Genomic DNA, 20544 nt, shown 5'->3' with positions numbered 1-20544 from the left:
TTGTTACTTCGACGGGTTTGGTTACTGCAACTCTCTTCTTTTTGGTCTTACTCAGAAATCCATCCACGAGCTCCAATACGTCCAGAACTCTGCTGCTCGTATTATCACCAGGACCCCTTCTGTCCATCACATCACTCCTGTCCTGCAGCAACTTCATAGGCTTCCAGTCAAATATCGCATCATTTTTAAAACACTCTTGTACACATTTAAGGTAATTCATGTTCTCTCCCCGCCACATCTGTCTGATCTGGTTCAGATCACCATCCCATCTCAGTCTCAGATATTTTCTTCTCTTTCTCTCTCTGTCTCCTCCCCCCATCTTGCCGCCATGGGGAGCTGGGCATTCAGCTGCTCTGCTCCTTGACTTTGGAGTTCCCGACCTCCTGATTTAAGAAATATAACTTCCTTCTCTCTCTTTAAGTCTTAACTCAAACATCAATTGTACAAAATAGCTTATCCCAAATATCTTCTCCACTCTGCTATTTTACATTTGTTTTATGTCTTATGCCTTTATGATTGTGTAAACTGATTGCTTTTATGTTGCTTTTATTATTCTGCTGTGTACAGTGTCCTTGAGTGTTTTCAAAAGGCGCTTTCAAGTAAAATGTATTATTTTATTTGAAAAAAGTGCAATTCAAACAGGATTTCAAAGTAAAGTTTAACATGAAAGCTTTTAATAGAAAATGTAAACATGATGTTAACAGTGCGTTCTAAAATAAATGTTTCTTTATAAAGGCATAGTAAGATATTAAATCATCAACACTTACTTGAGAAGTGCAAAAGTCAAGTTTCAGGTCTACAGAGCTCCACTGCCTCTTTGTCTGTTTATTAGAGTTTAATCATACTTTGCAAAAAAAAAAAAATGTAAATAAAACAATGCTAAGTGTCAAAGTGTCAGTACAATGCAAGTCTTTATTGCCTGGTTAAAAGATAACCAAAAAGTTAGAGATTAACTGCCCTTCCAGTAATGTGTAATCAAGGTGGAGTTTAGAAACCTTTGTGTGTGGGTTAGTGTGGGACTGCAAACTGCTAGTGTAATTTTTTTATTTTATTTTAACAGAGGGACGTTACAACATGCTTGTGTTAAACATTATTCTCCACATCAACTCTGTAGACAGTTTTATTACAACTCAGTTAATGATGAAATCTAATTTAAAAACTATATTGGTGGTAATAATAACTGAATTACTTTGCACACTCATCAAGAGCCAGCAAAGCAAAGAGCTCATCATTTACAGGAGCATAAAATTGTACTTATCCATGAAACTGTGGCCACAAAGATGCACAAGTGATGCAGCCAGTCATAAACAACATGGTGCTTTGTATTCAGATAGCGACACGCTGCACCAACATACTCAAGCCAAGTTAAAAGTTACCTGTTAGATGTGCATATCCTACACTGATAATTATAATTTAACTAAAAATGAAGAACGATTAAACAGTATGAAAGTAAAAGTATTTTCAATGCTGAAAAAAAATCTCAAGAAGTCAAGGAAATGCACACATTTGATCTTGATAACTGAAATATTCAAAATTTAAATCTTTACTGACATAATGCTCTTGTCATCTTTTCAGTATGAATGCAAAGCAGACAACAAATAGTTTAGATGCTTTATTAAAAGAGGTATAATCAAAAGACAGGGCATGTGGACAGGTAGGCAGCAATTCAGAGAAAATGAGAGAGGCTTGGTGGAGACTTTGCAGGCATGCGAGTAAAAAAATGTGTCCCAGAAGTTCTTAGTTGGATTCAGCTCTGGAAAATGTCAGAGACAGTCAATGGTATCAATGCCCGTATCCACAATGGTTCTGAGGAGGTCATCTGTATGATCCTCCAAGGATATGCCTCCCAGACCATCGCTGACCACTGCCAAACCATCATGCTGGATGATGCTGCAGTCAGAAAAATGCCTACACTGCATCTCAAGACTCTTTCACATCCATCTGTATGAACCTGATAGACTCTGGTGATGCATGACGTGGGACTGTGAGCACAGGTCCCACTAAAGGATGTCAGACCCTTATTCCAGCAGATGGAGTCTGTTTCTCATAGTGTGCGGCCAGAAACATGCAAATGAGCACTCCGGAGGCCATTCCTTAGGCCTCTGTCAGTGTTCCTCCTGTTATACTCGCTACACTCCAGTGTCCTGATCAGGCGTCCTTATTGTTACAACCCACTTGCTTCCTGCACCTGCTTCCACTGTGGATCACTAGTTACCATTGTAAAGACACACCTTTACTCGTAAATGTCCAAATTGTATTCTTGAGCAAGCAAAACCCACCTCATTAGTCTCTGCTTGTGAAGCGTTTCAGAAACACCAAAGGGCATAGAGAGCACCTAGAGGTCAGCTTGCATCGATATGCCATTCTGGAGAAGTTGTTCTACCTCTCCAACCTGAATGTGTTGGAAGCACCATCTCATGCTACCAGCAGTGACAAGGACATAAACAAAAAGTTGAACTGGAGAAAAAGATCAGATGTAAGGACAGAGCAATGGTTTTTGGTTACTATCTGTAAAACCAGTCTCTTTTTTCCCCTTTTCCTATTTTCCTGTTCCCTCTCCAGTGAACCTCGTGTCACTTTCATTTGCACCAAAGGAAGCAAAAGTAAAGTGCATCAGCGTCCCCCGATCCACTTTACAGCCCAAATGATCCCAAATCACACACTGCTTCTTCGTGTGACAGCTTTGTTAAATAAATAATATGTCATGTGTTGTTGTTCATCTACGGTTGTAATTAAATCATTTTAAAACCTACTAAGGAATAGATGGTTTCCTGCGTGCAGTTTCCTGCTCACATGGTTGTACCTTAAACACAAGCTGCATATGAACAGGTCAATGCAAAGCTGTAGAGGCTGAGAATGATATTAGTTGATAGAAGTTTGTGTCCATTAAAAAAATGAGCGAGTGAATGACACTAATTAATACTGCATAAAAATTACAATGTAAACATAAGTTCAGAAAAACCTAAACTACTGTATATAAAGACTTGCCTGCACTCATTAATAATAAATCTGCATAAATTATTTATATTTGTCCAATATACTTTTGTATTTTTATTTTTAGAGCATTTTCAGCTCTGCTTGCTAAATAAAGAGATATTTATATTGTTTTTGGTCTAACTCGTGTTAAGCATCCTTCCTTTGTTCACATCGAGGCTACTACTCTCTTCCAGGTCAAACCTCCAACTTCTCCAAGAGGAGGATAAGGTCATTTTCCTCCTCTTGTTCTACTTCTTGTGACATCTATAGATGAGTGCAGCACTTCTTGGGTTTGGAACTTGACTTCCCCAGAGCAGCGAGGACGGCCTCTTCAAACACATCCTGCACTCCTATCTGAGAACAAGACAGAAAGGGAAACTCAAAGCTACCAAGAAGAAGAAGAAGAAAAAAACTAAAAAGAAACACCAATAAAAACAACACATAAGAAAAAATATGTATTTAGTTTGAGATGGAACAGCGAGTATAATGAGAATCAAATAAAGAACAAGGCAATTGCAAATTTTCTGTAACCCCTAAATCAGATGGATGACAGTGGAGGAAAAGGGAGTCCTTTTGAGCACGTGTAGCATGCGGGACTTCAGAGGTAGCTGAGAGGTACTATTTGACCTCAAAGGCTGTTTTGGTTGACCCAACTTTGCAACATTATGTGGAAAAGTTTGTCTCCCTTAACAAACCGGGGTCGTGGATCTGTTTTATAAGAAGTGGGTGTGCTCTTAGGTAGGGGATCACACTTACTGCGTGACGGTCTATGCCTGGCACTAGAGAGGAGAGTCAATCTATAGGTTGAAACTCAAATTCATGTTGAACAATATGCTTTGCGTTGTGGTTGTGGAGCAGTGAACCAGCTTAATAAATCTTCTTTATTAAGGGTGCATGCGAGTGTGCAAAACCTGCCTAAATGTTTTGTTGTCTAGGAGAAGGCATTTAGTAATGCTATGGTGGTTGCAACTTTTCTAGAGTATGATTCTTGTGTTTTTCAGATGACATTTGCCTTTAATTCACATTTTTAGAAACAGATCTGCAATAGTGAAACCATGACCAGCACCTGGAAATATCAGTCAGAAACCCTAAAAACCTGCAATATCTATAGTGATCCATTTAGTAGTTAAAAAACACACACCAGCAGACTTCTTCTCTTTTTGTACCTGTGTAAGAGCTGAGCACTCCACGTATTTGACAGCTTTCAGGTGACGAGCCACTTCCTCGCCGTCCTTGAAGGTCACAACTTGCTTGTTTTCCTTGCCCAGCATCTCCAGGGTGTATCTGTCATCTCTCAGATCCACCTTAGTCCCGACCAGCAGGAAGGGGGTCCCCGGACAGTGGCATGCAATCTCTGGCAACCACTGTGACATCACAGTGGTTGCATCACATCACATCACATAGATTAATAATTAATTTATATATTATTATTTTAATCGAAATTACTTTTAAGTACCAAGTACTCATTTATTCTGAAAGTAAAAGGCATAAATGTAGATCTTATTAGAAAAAAAATGCATACACCAAGTAGACAAACCTTGTTTGTGACCTTTTGAAAAGATGCGGGTGAAACCACGGAGAAACAGACGAGGAAAACGTCGGTCTGTGGGTAGCTGAGGGCTCGCAATCTGTCATAGTCCTCCTGACCTGAAGGGTGAGACACAAAAAGCCTGATTAAAAGTTAGATTAATGCTATTATCTGAAACATTTAAGTGATTAATGGAAAATTATTTTTTTTAAGTTAGCATGGGGCAACAAAAGGCTGGAAAATTACATTTTTTGAAAAGAAACAGCTGGAGCAATATTTCCAACTGATTGGGTTAATTTGCAACAGATCAGTAACAGGATTTAAAAATATAAAAGGCACATTTAATAGACACAGTTTCTCAGAATGTTCATCAATCTGAAAATTGTGGAACAATTTCAGAACAATATTCCTTAATGTGAAAACTGTGGTATCTCGTCATTTACAGTAGAGTGTCATCAAATGTTTAATAAAACCTGGAGTAGTCTCTCACCAAAAAGGCTGTTCCAGATTATTCCTCCCCTGTTTATATTCTTTCATCTCTTTTTTGGAAAAAGCCCCAGTGATGGAAACACCAACAGGGTTGTCTTTTATGTCTTATTGTTCCCTCAATGATGGCTTACATCAGTTTGATGATTGAAGGCATGTAATGATGTGAAATAAACACTTCGCTCAAATGTCTTGAACCTGTCAGAAAAATACATACCGCGGTAAACTACAAAAAAAATGTAATTAAATGCACTAATGAAGTATTCAGACTTCTTTACTTCTCACCTCTCTTCAAAACTAAAAGTATGAGTATTACTAAAGTAATACTAAAAGTAATTTATTAACAATTCTTGTTTTATTAATGTTGTTAGCATGGAAAACACTAGCCGGTATTCAGGCTGTACACGTGCCCTTTTACAGTTGAAATTATCCTCAAAGTCTGCTTGTAGTAGAAAACAAAAACATACAAACATTTATTTTCACACACAATCCTGAATTCACAGGAATTAGCCTGAACGTCCTTGTAATGCACCAGACACGGTATGAAAAGTGTTTCACTCCACAGCTAGTTAATGCCTCTCTACAGTGCAGAAGTCCAACAACCCACACTGCACGACTGTGTATTAAAAAACAGTACATAAAAAGTGGGAAAAGTGGGAAAATACAGTTTAGCAATAAACATTACACTAAAAGAAGATTTTAAAGCAAAATTAAATTACCCATCCTACACTTAAATGTATTCACAGTAATTCAACTCAAAATTATTAACAAATATACATTCTGCAAAATGCGAGTGAAGTAAGAGAAACTTACAGACCTTTATCTTATACAAATGTGTTCATTGAAATACATTTTGTGAATGACATTATAATTGCCCCTAAAGGTTTGATCTCCTGCTGCTGCTGCTACTAATATAAATATTACTTAACTGAAATTTTTAGTATTTATTAAACTGAATGTAGATTTTTATTTATTTATTTATTTTACCTGAAGTGTCCCAGAGTTCCAGATTGTACTTCTCACCATTCGTCACTGTAGCAAAGTAGTTATCAAACACCTGGGGGAGACAGAGGGCAAGGAGGACGAGGGTTGGTTAATAAGATCAGTGCCTCAGGTCTGGGCTGTGTGGATATCTCTGGCTGTGTCCCAATTCAGGGTCTGCACGCTTGAAGTACGCGCACTACGTACGGTGCGTACTATAAGTACGAGAAGTGCGGAAGTGAGAGGCTTGTGAAATAGGACGGTATACGCTTCGTCGCGCTGTTCAGGTTGCCTAGCAACCATGATCCTAACCGCGAGACACGTTACATACAGCTTTGTTTGACAGGAATGAAGGAGAAAAATGTTTTGTTAGTCATTCATTTTTGTCATGACATCACTTTGATTAGTTGAGTATCTGAGGCTGAGACCACGGGACTGTAAACATGATTGTTGGGCTTCATTTCTGTGCTGAACAGTCATTTAAGATTAGTTAGTAAATAACAATTAGTTAATGTTGTTCATGAGACTAAAGTCATCTCACTGTGGTAATGTAAATATAATATGGCCAATATTATAGTATTGTCAGATTATTTTATAAATAAAAGACACCCAGCACGCCCCTGCGGGCGGTTTATCCTTCAAGCTCGGGTCCTCTACCAGAGGCCTGGGAGCTTGAGGGTCCTGCGCAGTATCTTAGCTGTTCCCAGGACTGCGCTCTTCTGGACAGAGATCTCCGATGTTATTCCCGGGATCTGCTGGAGCCACTCGCCTAGCTTGGGAGTCACCGCACCTAGTGCTCCGATCACCACGGGGACCACCATTACCTTCACCCTCCACATCCTCTCGAGCTCTTCTCTGAGCCCTTGGTATTTCTCCAGCTTCTCGTGTTCCTTCTTCCTGATATTGCTGTCATTCGGAACCGCTACATCGATCACTACGGCCGTCTTCTTCTGTTTGTCTACCACCACTATGTCCGGTTGGTTAGCCACCACCATTTTGTCCGTCTGTATCTGGAAGTCCCACAGGATCTTAGCTCGGTCATTCTCCACCACCCTTGGGGGCATCTCCCATTTTGACCTGGGGACTTCCAGGTTATACTCGGCACAGATGTTCCTGTACACTATGCCTTTGACAGTTCACTCTTCGGCCACTGCATCTTATTAGGGAAATTCCACATACATAAATGGGCGATCGTGGCTCAAGAGTTGGGAGTTTGCCTCGTAATCGGAAGGTTGCCGGTTCGAGTCCCGGCTTGGACAGTCTCGGTCGTTGTGTCCTTGGGCAAGACACTTCACCCGTTGCCTACTGGTGGTGGTCAGAGGGCCCGGTGGCGCCAGTGTCCGGCAGCCTCGCCTCTGTCAGTGCGCCCCAGGGTGGCTGTGGCTACAATGTAGCTGCCATCACCAGTGTGTGAATTAGGGCTGCTCAATTAATCGAATTTTAATCACGATTACGATCTGGGCTTTCAACGATCATTAAAAATGACTGAGCCGATTATTAGCCCCTCCTTCATTTATCCGCGACACATTAAAGGCGGGTCCAGGAAAATATTGTCGGGCATAAACCGGTCCGTGGCGCAAAAAAGGTTGGAGACCGCTGATTAAGAGGACCCGAGGGAAGCTCGGAAAGCTAAGCAGAAGTTATTTGGAGAGGAGAGTGACTGCTGTTGGTTGAAAAGAGAGGTAAAAAAAAAAAAAAAAACTTCAGTGGTGTTGCACACTATTTTATATTATTTTTTAAAGTCATTGTTAACCCTTTAAAGCCGTCAGAGCAGCACGCTCCGTTTTGTGTAACTATTTTTAAATCCCTGTAGAACCTGAACCGTGTAAGCTAGCGCAATAATTTGTTTGCATATGAAACCAGAGGAGTTGTACTTACAACTTATGCCATCAGCTTGTCCTCGGTCACGGTTTCCTTCCACATAAAGCTTTGCAAAAATTGCATAAAAAGCGCTTGCAGGAACAAAAACATAATATTCCAGAAACACGCTTCGCCGATCCGATCAGCTGTTCGTAACACTTCCCACATTGAAAAAGTGGTCAGCGCGAACTATCACATGTCCGCCATTTCCTGGCCGAAACCGGAAGTGATGTCATTTTTGCGGAAATGTAGTTTTTTTTACTTGTAGGCCTTAAAAACCTATCCGGTTGTTCAGTGATGACGTGATGAATCCTACTTCCGGGTCTAAAGTAGTCTGCGTTTAATATGGCTTTTGTGTTGTTAACATGTTTAATGTTATGTATTTTCTTCTATTTGATCTCAAAAAGCTCCTAAAACAGTCAGTGATCACTGTTGACCTCCCTCGGCTTTTATTACCGCTAATCATTTATTTAAGCTCAGTTTTTAAAACCTTACGATGTAGCTACAGCCCAGCCCATGCAGCAGTATATGAATGACTAACCTCGTATTGTGGATGGATTATCTCAGTTGTTCTCCTGGCTGAAGTTTGGTCCTTTTACAGCATCCTGCCATGCGATTACATTTGTTCCTGACCACCGAGAACACTCACATTAACTTTTATCGAGTGGAAAAAAAGTTAGCTTGTTTATATTATGCTAACATAGCTGTGTCGCTAGCGGTCACGTAGCACATCATTATATACCAGCTAGCCCAACTTCAGTAACCCTACAAACGTCACTGCTGTTTAGTTTTCTGTCTTCATTTATGCTGGAAGTGATAGCAGAGCTGTACGTTTTAATTTGTTTCCAAAACCCCACAGTCAGGACATGCTATATTGTATTTAGATAGAAGTTAGCGAGCTAACTCCCTGCTAACTTCTAACTCCGTTAAATGTCATAAATTCCGTTTTCATGGATGCCTGGATGTTAAACTCAATTGTTACACCTGGTAGAGCAGAACGCTGATCATTTTATTAAAGATGAAAGACTTTAGACAGTTTTTCAACTCTCAGTAATCCCATAGTGATCGTTTGATATATGGACCTGCAGCGGAGTTTAGACCCAGACACGGCTAGTGACGTCAGACTGAACAACCGGATACTGGTCATGTTTGACTTTTCTGAATAGTTTCTGGGATGCTTAGAACTCGAATTGCACTGCTGGAAATAGTTTATTTTGATGCACATGCTGTTTTCTTTGCAAATTTGCATCATAGGATTGTTTTTTTGTTTTTCCTGCAGTATATAAAAATTGGTGTATCTCCAAAATAAAACTAGCCTCTTAAATTTCTCCAAGTAGAAATATATGTAAAAACAAAAACGATTTTAAATTTTTTTGTAGTATATTGCACTTTTTTGCAATTAATGTAGTTACTATGGACTTAATGTATACATATTATTAAAATATGGGCTATAACAGTTATATAGCAACTTGAAATGCTCCCACAAATGGCACTACAGCATGTAAAAATATAATATAAGCTCTGGCGGACTTGGTGCTATAGTAGGTCTTAAAGGGTTAAATAAATATCGTCAAATAATCGAGATCTCAATTTCAGTGAAAATAATCGTGATTATCATTTTTGCCATAATCGAGCAGCCCTAGTGTGAATGTGTGTGTGAATGGGTGGATGACTGGATATGTAAAGGGCCTTGGGGTCCTTAGGGACGAGTAAAAGCGCTATATAAATACAGGCCATAAATGTAAATTTCAAAACTCAACCCCATCATTTAATTTGGTTTTGATTGAAATTGAATATTACTTAAACTCTCTTAAATTAACTTCCAATAAAAAAGGTTTATCATTGATTGAAATTCATTCAGAAATGTTTAACGAATGAGCTGTCACAACTTTCAAGTACAAAGTTGTTATGAAGTCTGTCACATCGCCCCCCCCCCCCTTTTTCTTTTTTTCTTTTTTCATCCTTTATTTATTCATCCTTCTTATTTCATTGTGCTGTATATTGTTACTCTTATTTGCCTTGTATGTCTACTGTACAAACTGAACTGGAATGACTGACTGTTCGCTTTATAAGTTCAATAAAGTTTGGAAAAAAAACCCTCTTCGGCCGTTCCCTTCTGCCGTATTTTGCGGCAAAATTATCCACACCCACCACCGTGCTATGAATTGTGGGATATATGGGACCACGAAGCGTGCACCGGACCACGCTTGATATTTGGGGAAATCGACGGCGCATTTGGAGTATGCATTTGAAGCACACTTCGAATTGGGACAGCCGTCGTCGCGTGGCGGTGACGTAACCGCACTTAAAATGCGTACTTCAAGCGTGCAGACCCTGAATTGGGACACAGCCTCTGTCTGCCTCTGGCTCCTGGGGGCTGTTATTGTGGATTCCCACCTCCGTTTTCAAGTACATTTCATGACAAAGACACAGGCCCTCTCTCTCACTCTGTCTCTCTCTCTCTCCTCACACACGCACACTTTCATTTCAGGCGCTGTGTGTTTTTCTTTTCTTACAGGTGCAGCAGTTGGTGATACAGTGCGCATTTCTTTTGTTCTTTTATTATATTTTCACCTATTGTCACCCCTCTTCCCTTTTTCCTGCCTGTCCTGCCTTACACATTCTCAAACTGTAACACATATAATGTAATAACTGAAATAACAGGAATTGTAATGAATAAGTAAAAAGATAAAATAAACACCTGAACAAAAGAAGCCTATGAATAATTTATAGAGCCAATCTTGGAAAAGAAAAATTTGTTTGCACAACAGAACATTCGGATCATAACTTTGATTGCAAAGCTGTCACACAGGAGAGGATTAAAAAAAAAAAAAAACAATTATTCAAAAAATAAAATAAGATCTTGAGAAACATTGCAGGTTGTTGACATGGACTGAATAAACTGATAAAACTGGGATTTATTAGCACACTACTCACTGTGGGGATGTACTCAGAGGGATACTCTTTGGTTACGTATGTGATGAGCATGCAGGTCTTTCCCACTGCACCGTCACCCACCACCACACACTTTATTCCCTTATCCTGAGAGAAAGAAAAAGAATTAAGGGAGGAAAAGAAGAAATGTTGGGAAGCAAATGAACTGTGTCAGGTAAAGCAGTTTCACCCCAGTTCTTTTTATTCCTCAGGCCTCCAGTAGTCATTTCACAAAACCTTAACAATACAATACAACTTTATTTGTATAGGACATTTAAAAACCAAAGTGCTTTACAGTAAAAACAGGAAAATTAAGACATGATTAAATAAAAGACTATTAACAAAGTACCACATATGTCATCAGGTTGAGGGCACAATTATACAGGAATAAAAGGGAATAGAAGAACAAAGTTACTAAGAACAGATATAGCCAAAAGATAAAGTACATAGATAAAAAATTGAACCAAATATAAAACAGGGATGCTAACTAGATGGAAAAGCTATGTTGAATAAATGAGTTTTTAAACGGGATTTAAAAGATAAAATGGAGTCTGAGGCACAGATAGCGAAAGGAAGGTTGTTCCACAGATTTGGTGCAACCAGGGCAAAAGCACGGTCACCCCTAGATTTAAGTCTAGATCTAGGCTGGAGGAGTAATTGGGCTGAAGACCCGAGGGCTCGTCCAGGGACATCTAGACTAAGGAGATCGACAAGATAACGAGGGGCTAAATCATTTATAATTTTAAAGGTGAGCAACAATATTTTAAATTCAATACAATATTTTATGGGTAACCAATGCAACTCAATAAGAACTGGGGTGACAGAGGCATGCTTTCTAGTGCCAGTCAGGAGGCGAGCGGCAGCATCCTGGACAAGCTGAAGTCTGTGAAGGAGAGCGGAGTGAAGACCAAAGTAGAGGGAATTACAGTAATCCAATCTAGAAGTCACAAAAGCATGAATGAGCTTTTCAAGATCTTTATGAGGGACATAGTGCTTAGCCTTAGCAATAAGGCGCAGTTGGTAAAAGCTAGATTTGATTACTGAAGACACTTGTTTGTTAAATTTAAAAGAGCTATCCAGCAGGATAGCACCTGAACGTGCTTCAACAACGTGGCCTGCGGCGAATCCTGAGAATTTCCTACCAGGACCGAATAACAAATGAGGAGGTCCTACGAAGAGCAGGCACCCGCCCATAGCCGATGTTGTTGCAGAAAGGGGCTTCCGCTTTGTGGGCCATATTTTACGCCTACCCCCTCATCGCCCAGCTAAGATTGCCATGACATGGCGTCCACACACTGGCAAGTGAAAGCAAGGCCGACCAAAGACCACATGGCGTCAAGCATTCATGGACGATCTGAGAACTGTCGACATTGCCTGGGACGAAGCTGAAGCAGTTGCTGCTGACCAACATCGATGGAGATCACTAGCTGCCCGATGCGCCGCTGCATCGGGCAGCTAGTGATCTAATCCAGCAGGACACCTAGGTCACTAACTGAGTCAGAGAAAGACGTGGCAAAGGAACCAAAGGTATGAGCTAATAGGCCCCAAGGGATATGGTTGCCAAACACCACAATCTCCGTTTTCTTTTCATTCAGGATAAGGGAATTGTCTGAAAGCCATGCTCTGACTTCTCTCATGCACTCGAGGAAGCAGTGTCATCATTAGTGGTGCAACGGATCAAAAGTCTCACGGTTTGGATCGGAACATGTTTTTTTTGTCACGGATCGGATCAATTTTCGGATCAGCAGAAAAAAAGAAGAAGACAAAAATTTAACTCGCCGTTTACTTATTTAAGTATTTTTTGCCTATTAAAAAACATTCAACTCAAGACTCATTCCACGCAATTATATAAAAACAAATTAATATGCAATATAGGGCAGTACAGGGCTTTCCATCTCCCACTCCGCTGTGATATAATGAGCGGTCACGGTCACGTAGCTTTCCGTTGCCCTGGAGGTCCACCCATTTGTAGTTAGGGCAACAGATGCCTGGGACATGCGACGGGATATCATAGCGTGGCTCAAGCACGTTCATCGTAGTTTAAACTGGTACTGTCAGCGTAAATCTCGTTAAAATGACGTTAATGCCATAACTGCATTAACGCGGAAAATCTCCGTTAACTAGTTACCGCGGATCGCCCCATGCATGGGGCTGCACGGCGTCAATGCGTCAACTAATGCGTTGACTGGTTTAAACACCTTGTTTTGCACAACAGAATACGGCCTCCCGTCTGCAGCTAAACACTCCGATAGCTTCTGAAATAGCAAACTCCTCTGCTCCTCCACTTGGACCGCTAGCGCTGACCATAGCTATCGCTTGACAGACTGACCACGCGCACCATACACATACTTTTTTCTTCTTTTTCGAATCTTCGGATCACGTGCGTGCCGAACCGTGGAGTGGGATCGGTTCGGATTATGGATCAACTGTGCTCCATTGCACCACTAGTCGTCATCATCTAATTGAAAATATATCATTGGCATAGAGGTGATAAGAAATGTTATATTTTTCAAAGATTAAGCCTAGGGGGAGCATACAGTATGTAATGCCGTTAAGTATTTAAAATACAAAATACAGTGGAACCCCGACTTACGAATACCCCATTTAACGAAAAATTCAAGTTACGAAGGCGTTGAACGGCAATATTTCTGCCCGTGTAACGAAATCCGCTGGCTCTGATTGGCTGAGCCTACAATGCCCACAATGCCTTCCGAATCATGTGACAACCCCTTGGCTTTCGTAATTGCGCTGCGCTGTTCCACTTGAACGACGTATTGTTGTTCTAATTAGTAATTAGCCTATAGCCCATCGTTCAGCATCGCCTCACTCAAAAGGCGCGATGGGTGCTTCGACTTACGAAAGACCCTCGGGAACGAATTAATTTCGTAAGTGGGGGTTCCACTGTATGAGTAACTGTATTCCGTTACAGTTACCATTCAAAAAGTTGGAATTCAGAATACAATTACTTTGTTGAAATAAAGGGATTACACGGCGGTCTTTTCCCGTTTCATATGTTCGGCTATGCCCTCTCTAATTTTGGTCATTCCACGTCGGTGGAAACCCAAACAAAACGCGCATTAAAAGGCTCTAATGTCTGTGTCTCAATCTCGCGTCTCATAATGATGTGAAGAAATATTTTTAAAAATGATTTAATATGAAGGCAACAGGCAGAGTGTTACAGGCATCGCCCTAATGCATGTAGCCTCATGGGCAGTGTAGTCCATGCTGCAGGGAGAATGGACCGTCATACCCGTTATGTGTCTGTGAGCGAGGGAGAAAAAGGAGAGTGGAAAAGTACGAGCTGTCACTGAGCAGAAACGGGAGATGGAAGCATGTAAATATAATAATAACCACTGCAGCCAAAAAGAGTGCCTGACGAGCCCAGTTGTAAGTAAGCTGTTAAGACTCGACTGTACACTGTGTTCGTGTTTTCCTCTGAAACAATAAGCTCCGTTGGAGCAGCCTTTCAACACCTGTCTCTCGCTAGCAAAGTTGACCCAGACAACAAAGTAAAGCTATTTTTCGGCTACAAGCCCGACACGGAACCCGAAGTATTAGCCAGAGGTCCCTTTACTACGGTTGGGAGGCATGTATTCTGTAATCTGTAGTGGGATACATTTTAAAAGTAACCTTTCCAATATTATGTGTGAGAGACAATAATGCTTATGCTAGGCCTTCAAAAGGCTGAAGTTTAGCCAGGAAAGACCCTGACATGCAGTGCATGACACCAGAGTTCTTGTTCTCAATAAATGCAGCGGAATTTATCGAGGAGTTTAAGATGATGTCATCCTGCCCTTTGCACCTAACAGCAACAACTCTTCTGGGAAGGCTGAGTGTGTTTATGGGAATCTTTGATCTGCATATAACCTTAAAATTAAAGACTTTAATAAGTGAATATGTACAGAAAAATCTTAGTTTAACATTGGTTTAAGTGAATTCAGTCCTACACTTTGTGATGTCATGCCCCCACCACCTCTGGGCATAAGCTGGAAACTCTCAGACTGACACCGGCTTCATCTACAAAAGAAAACACAAAACATCCATAAAATGTGAGCAAAGCTTAATTAAAACAGATGAACAGAGCACACTGTGTTTAGAGACACACAAACTATATTAAAAAGTGTTTAGATACTAATATAACTTATAATGTCTATTACAAGTCATTACTAGTCATACTATTAATGACTATAATGACTGATAGTCTGCACATCACTGGATACACTATACTATGTTCTAAAAATACGTTTTGCACAATTCAAATATAGAAAATAATCGAATGCTTACCTGCTTACTCCCAGAGAAGATGTGTGGGGCACAGCGTAGCACAGGATCTCCTCCCGATCATTCACGAATCACTTTTCAGTATCATCAGGTCTGATGTTTTACTCAGCACTGAGATTTATTTTCACCATGATTCAAATGCTGTCTACGAAGCAGAGGTGTGGACTCGAGTCACATGACTTGGACTCGAGTCAGACTCGAGTCATTAATTTTATGACTTTAGACTTGACTTGAAAAAATGTTGCAAGACTTGTGACTTGACTTGGACTTTTACACCAATGACTTGGGACTTGAATTGGACTTGAACCGGTTTACTTGAAAAGACTTGATATTTTACCCCAAATATAAAATTTAACATGCATATTATATAGAGATTGAAAATGTGACGTCATTCACGGGTAGAACCGCAAAGGATTCTGGGAACTCGTGGCAAGAGGTACTAGCGCACGCAGGCTTTCAATTAAAATCAGTCACACAGCGATAAAAAGAAACACAAAAATGTCAAGAAGCCGTTGTATTATTAACTGCAATAGCCGGTCGCATGACAGCCACGGGAAGCCGACGGGTAAAGAGATCGGTTGTTATCGGATTACGTCGTTGAAGAGAAATTGTTCGAGCCATGTTTTCGAAGTGACAAAGACGCGACGGGTGGCCTGGATTGCAGCCATTCAAAGATCAAATATAACGTCCCAGAACCCTCCAGCTCACATGTTAGTCTGCTCCAAGCATTTACACGAAGGTCAGTGTTTTTTAGTAGTTAATACGTCATTTTCATAACATAATTGGTGATATAGGTTACAAGCAAGTCTGGCGCTGAACAGAAATGGTCGCGCTATGCTCCTTTGTTTATTGTGCATAAATAGTGAATTGCCCTGACACAATATTGCGTTTCGCTTCTGTTATTATGGTACACTGACAAAAACATATACTTTTATTCACAGGATAAAACAGGTTTTTTGTATCACTAATTGCCCAGTACGATTACAGCATACAGTATTATTGTCACTGCTACATTTCTGTGATGGGTACCAGAAATTATTTCCACTGCTAATTAATTACCGTTGAGCTCAAAGGTCCTATTAATAAACGGTTAACGAATGTGTATTTATGACAACAATTTGTGAGACTGGTAAACTTATGATACGTACGATGGTCTTTCGTTCTACACGGTGCATTTCAAGGTCCTGCACCCATCCATCGGTAAACTGTACCTGGGCTTGTTGCAGTGACCTGAAGTTACTAAACTTCATGAGTGTATGCACTCACTCCAAGAACCGTATGATTATAAATATGCATATAAATATGCTACGATGAGATAGCTGACTTCATCTAACTAGCAAATGTTTTCCAGGCTACGTTGGTGATGCAGTTTTTTTTTTTAAATGATATTTTAAAAAAAAAAATCATTTATTTATGTATGATATTTTTGTCATGCGATTTTAAAGCCGGTCCTACAAGCGCATCCAAGAATAACATGCAGCTTATCTCAGAACTGTCGGTGAAAATTATTCTTGGAGCTAGGTTTAATTGAGCTGCATTTTAAAGAGGTGCAATTTCACAATTTGTGTATATTTTCTAAGTTCACTATTTTGTCATGTGTTGAGAAAAACACAGATTAAAAAATTACATGGTCTAATATTTACATTTAGCATAACTGCAACATGCTTTTTTTCGTTTTTTTTTTAAAGACTCGAAAGGACTTGAAATTCAAAGTTTCAGACTTGTGACTTGACTCGGACTTTTACACCAGTGACTTGAGACTCGACTCTGACTTGCCTGACATTACTTGAGACTTGACTTGAGACTTGAGGATAAAGACTTGAGACTTACTTGAGACTTGCAAAACAATGACTTGGTCCCACCTCTGCTACGAAGTCATCTCACTGTGCGCGGTCCGTCAGGTGCATCCAGTCGATCCTGTTCAGCGATCTGCGGCAGGGAAATGATTTTCATGATATGGCTCATGTTTAAAAGCAAAACCATTTCAGTTCAATCCCAAGTGAGTCAAACCAAAAACGCTACAAAATAATAATGTATATTTTATGTTACTGGTTTATATACTTACTTTTTGTTTTCTTTAGGAGTAGTAGTATATCCACAATGTCAGTTTTTCAGTGTAAACTGCAGATTACGTGTCTGAGAGCGTCTACCTTACCTGGAGGGCTGGTGATATTGTGTTGCATTTAGTTGCTTCCAGTAAAATTCAACTCCTCACCTGTTGCAGAACTTGTGACTGTGACTTTCGGCATTTGACAGCTGGGATAGGCTGATCCTGATTTGGATAAGTAGAAGAAAAATGATGAATCTCTATATATAATAATATACATAATCTAATCTATTAATTCTTACCCATTTTCTGAGTTAAAAGCCCTCTATAGAATAATTCCTGCAGTGATTAATGTTTCAGCTGGTAACGCGTTGTTGAACCGATGATTTCTTAAACAACCATGTCTAAGGCAGGATCTTTTTTTGAGTAACCAGCTATTGAGCTCTAAGAGACCTCACTGCTGTCTAATACTAAAATACTGAAAAAATTAGATGGGACTTAATGACACCAGTGACCAATATATATATATATATATTTTTTTTTTAGTTTGCTCCCTTATTCCATTAATTTTTTGTTTGAATGGCATAAAAAGGTGAATAAATAACAAAAAAGGTAACTACAAAGCTGAATAATTCCCATGTTAATGACTTTCTTCAGTTTTTGTGTGTGTGAACAACATAAAACCACTAAAAACATTTTCAGCTTTTTTACGGTATCAGAAAAAAAACTTGAACTTTGATCAACCTACAGCTGACACAAATCCAGTGTTTCAGCTGATTTGTAGAAATCAACATTAAACTATCAGGTTTTAATTTAAGACAAATCTTCATCAACAAAGGTGTGAAAGCTGCTGAGAGAAAGATGGCTTCTTTATTACAGTGTTCATACAAAAAGATAGCTGCACCCAGGGCTGGACTGGGACAGAAAATCGGCCCGGGCATTTTGACTAGAGACCGGCACACCAGGTATTATGGGAAAAGCCATAAAGCCTTTGAATGAAAACAAACTGTTGTGACAGTGATGTACACTGTCACTGTCAGTAAAACAGCCTGCTTACGGGAAAGTAACAGTAATCAAATTACTTGTTTGCAATAGTTATCCCTTACATTACTTGTTACTTGAAAAAGTAATGGGGTTAGTGCCCGTTTGTGGCCTACAGCAAGCAGAAGAAGCTCTGGACCCAGATCAGTTTGTCATATCCTCCTGAGAGACCCGGCTTTTTCATCTATGTCCTTTCTAATGAACATTAATTTGGTCTATATCTATTGACTTATTTAAGCGACACTACTAAGTCCTGATGTGCTCAATAAAACACAAGATATCTCATGATATCTCGTGTATTGGTGGACTCTTTTAGCTCCAAACAGGCAGGAAATCACAACAGTTAAACAGAAAATATGTTCTTCCTTGGTTCTCAGGAAGATATTTTATTCAATTTTTCTCTCACTTTGATGTGTATTTGTGGAGTTCCATCTTCCTGTAATGTGAAGGCAGCAAACATCAATGGCCTGGTGACCGCAGCTCTTGCCAGCCACCTTTGCAATGGAGGCCAGAACATGGTCCATTAAGACTCTGTACTAAACCCACAAACAGAACTGATTGCATACTCTCTCCATTTATCGCATTAACAAATGACAAAACCCCAATCAGCTGATTTCTCATGTGCAACTTTAGTCCATTTACTGAAGCCGCACAACTTTCAGTCTGTCATTATGATTATTTTCTGACTTACAAAGCCTTGGAGTAAATAGAGATGGGTATAGAATTAGATTTTTATGTTCCCCGAGAAACTTCTGAAAAAGTGTTCTAACAAATAAATAACAAAACACAACATTAAATAAGAGGTCACTGAATTTATTGCTAGTTTTAAATACATTTGACTTTCAAAGTATAGTGATAGTAAAACATGTGGGAAAAAAGATCAAAGGAGCACAAGTTGTAAAGATTTTTGGTTACCAGTTAATTTCAGTCTCTAACTATTATCTTACTCATCTTGTCAGTCAAAAACTGATGACTGACTGCACGGTGTTAGATAAAAGTCTACACAAGATGCAACTGGTTGTAAAATACAATATGCAGAATTCAAATAATACAAAACAAACAGATGCTTGCCTGATATATTCACAGAGGAGATTTGTGGGCTGTGGCCTACCTCAGTATCTTCTCCGGGTCAGTCAGGAGCTTTTCAGTATAATTCCAGCATCAGCGTCCTCGTGCTGTCACGCTTCATCACAATTTTAACACTGATCTGAAGGTTGTTTGGCCTCGAGAATATACTCTCCGTAATAATAGTGACTCAGAGGAAATCTTCTGAGTGTGCTACTGTTTGATCATCCAGTCGGTCCTGTTCTGCACTCTTTTCAAAAACGAAACTATGTCAAGTTGTAGTTGATGTCACTGACAGCGCCTACCTTTCGTTCTACCTGTTCACACCTGCTGGGGTGTGATGCATTCAAGTTCCCTTCCTCACTTATTGCACGAAGCATCACTGGCTGGCTCCCAGTGGATGGTATCTGCAGCCCTGCTTCCTCAATCGCCTTTTTGCAAATCTCACAACAGGGATGTACAAATTCCCTGCTGACTCGGCCTCAGGATATCTACAGGCAAGATTCAAGCGCACCCAAATGAGCGCATTAGTTGTCATATGCGCATCACGCAGAGGGAGAGACGAAAGGCGCAGCGGCAGAGCAGTTGTAACGCAGTTTTGTGTGATTCCGTGTGAGTTAATGAAACTGTAAGTGTTATTACCTTTGATGGGTTAACTGGTGTGATAATAGTTATAGTTGTTTGTGCAGGTTAAAGTTAAAGTTGTGCCGCTGTAAACTGATATCATGTTAGTAGGTTTATTTAATTAATTTGCACCAAGTAAATACCAGTGGCCTAAATCTCCTCCAATAATTACATCCCGCGGTTAAAGGATTTTTCTGTTGTTTATTGTTTAGTTTAATTGTTGTTAGCTTGCCACCTTCTTGCCTTCCCACTAGCAACTTGGAAGAGATGTGCTATTTAGCCAACTTATGCTCTTACAGCGACGCCTTGTGGACATTGTGAACTATTGCTGTGTCTGAGTAGATGATGTGTTCTGATTGTTTCTTAGTTATCTTTGACCCTACTAGCTATAGTATTACCTGTTTCTGTTTCCAGACAACCATGCTTATAGTCACCTATACTGCATCTGCTACAATTATAAATTCATGTCTGGCTGCATCACAGTTGGATTTATCACGGCAAGCCCTGATGTAACCAGTTCTTCTGTGAAGCTTAATTAAAGACGGTGAACTAAACTCCAGGACTGCTGCAGTCTTTCTGACCGAAGACTTAGGCCACACTTGTATACCCAACACTTCCAGTATATATATATATATACTCTACAAGGAATGTCATTCTTACCACTCTTAACTCAGCTCTCAAATTGGTTAAGGCATTTTTCATAACAGTTTAAAAAAAAATA

At 39.9% G+C, this 20544-nt stretch overlaps 1 protein-coding gene across 6 annotated transcripts; it reads right to left on the bottom strand.

Moving 5' to 3' along the window:
• Positions 1-652: 652 nt before the first annotated feature.
• Positions 653-20480, bottom strand: LOC113015067 (cdc42 homolog). 6 transcript variants are annotated; one of them, XM_080296247.1, is made up of 11 exons: positions 19246-20480; positions 18541-18628; positions 17112-17318; positions 16877-16975; positions 14713-15191; positions 10956-11002; positions 10769-10873; positions 5978-6047; positions 4514-4623; positions 4143-4340; positions 653-3330 (listed from the first exon to the last, which is right to left on the bottom strand). In XM_080296247.1, exons 7-11 carry the CDS (start codon positions 10817-10819, stop codon positions 3241-3243), a joined length of 519 nt encoding a protein of 172 aa, XP_080152373.1. In that variant the 5' UTR covers positions 10820-10873; positions 10956-11002; positions 14713-15191; positions 16877-16975; positions 17112-17318; positions 18541-18628; positions 19246-20480; the 3' UTR covers positions 653-3240. The 6 variants fall into 6 exon arrangements, with proteins under 6 accessions (XP_080152373.1, XP_080152369.1, XP_080152371.1 ...); XM_080296243.1 differs by lacking the exon at positions 10956-11002 and having other exon boundaries at positions 14713-14782; positions 15050-15191; XM_080296245.1 differs by lacking the exon at positions 10956-11002 and having other exon boundaries at positions 14713-14782; positions 15050-15191; positions 17262-17318.
• Between the last annotated feature and the right edge of the window lie 64 nt (positions 20481-20544).

The sequence above is a fragment of the Astatotilapia calliptera genome, chromosome 22 (genome assembly GCF_964374335.1).
Source record: "Astatotilapia calliptera chromosome 22, fAstCal68.1, whole genome shotgun sequence".
Lineage (NCBI taxonomy): Eukaryota > Metazoa > Chordata > Actinopteri > Cichliformes > Cichlidae > Astatotilapia > Astatotilapia calliptera.
The sequence above is the reverse complement of the archived record's forward strand: the minus strand, read 5'-3'. Positions and strand labels throughout refer to the sequence as shown.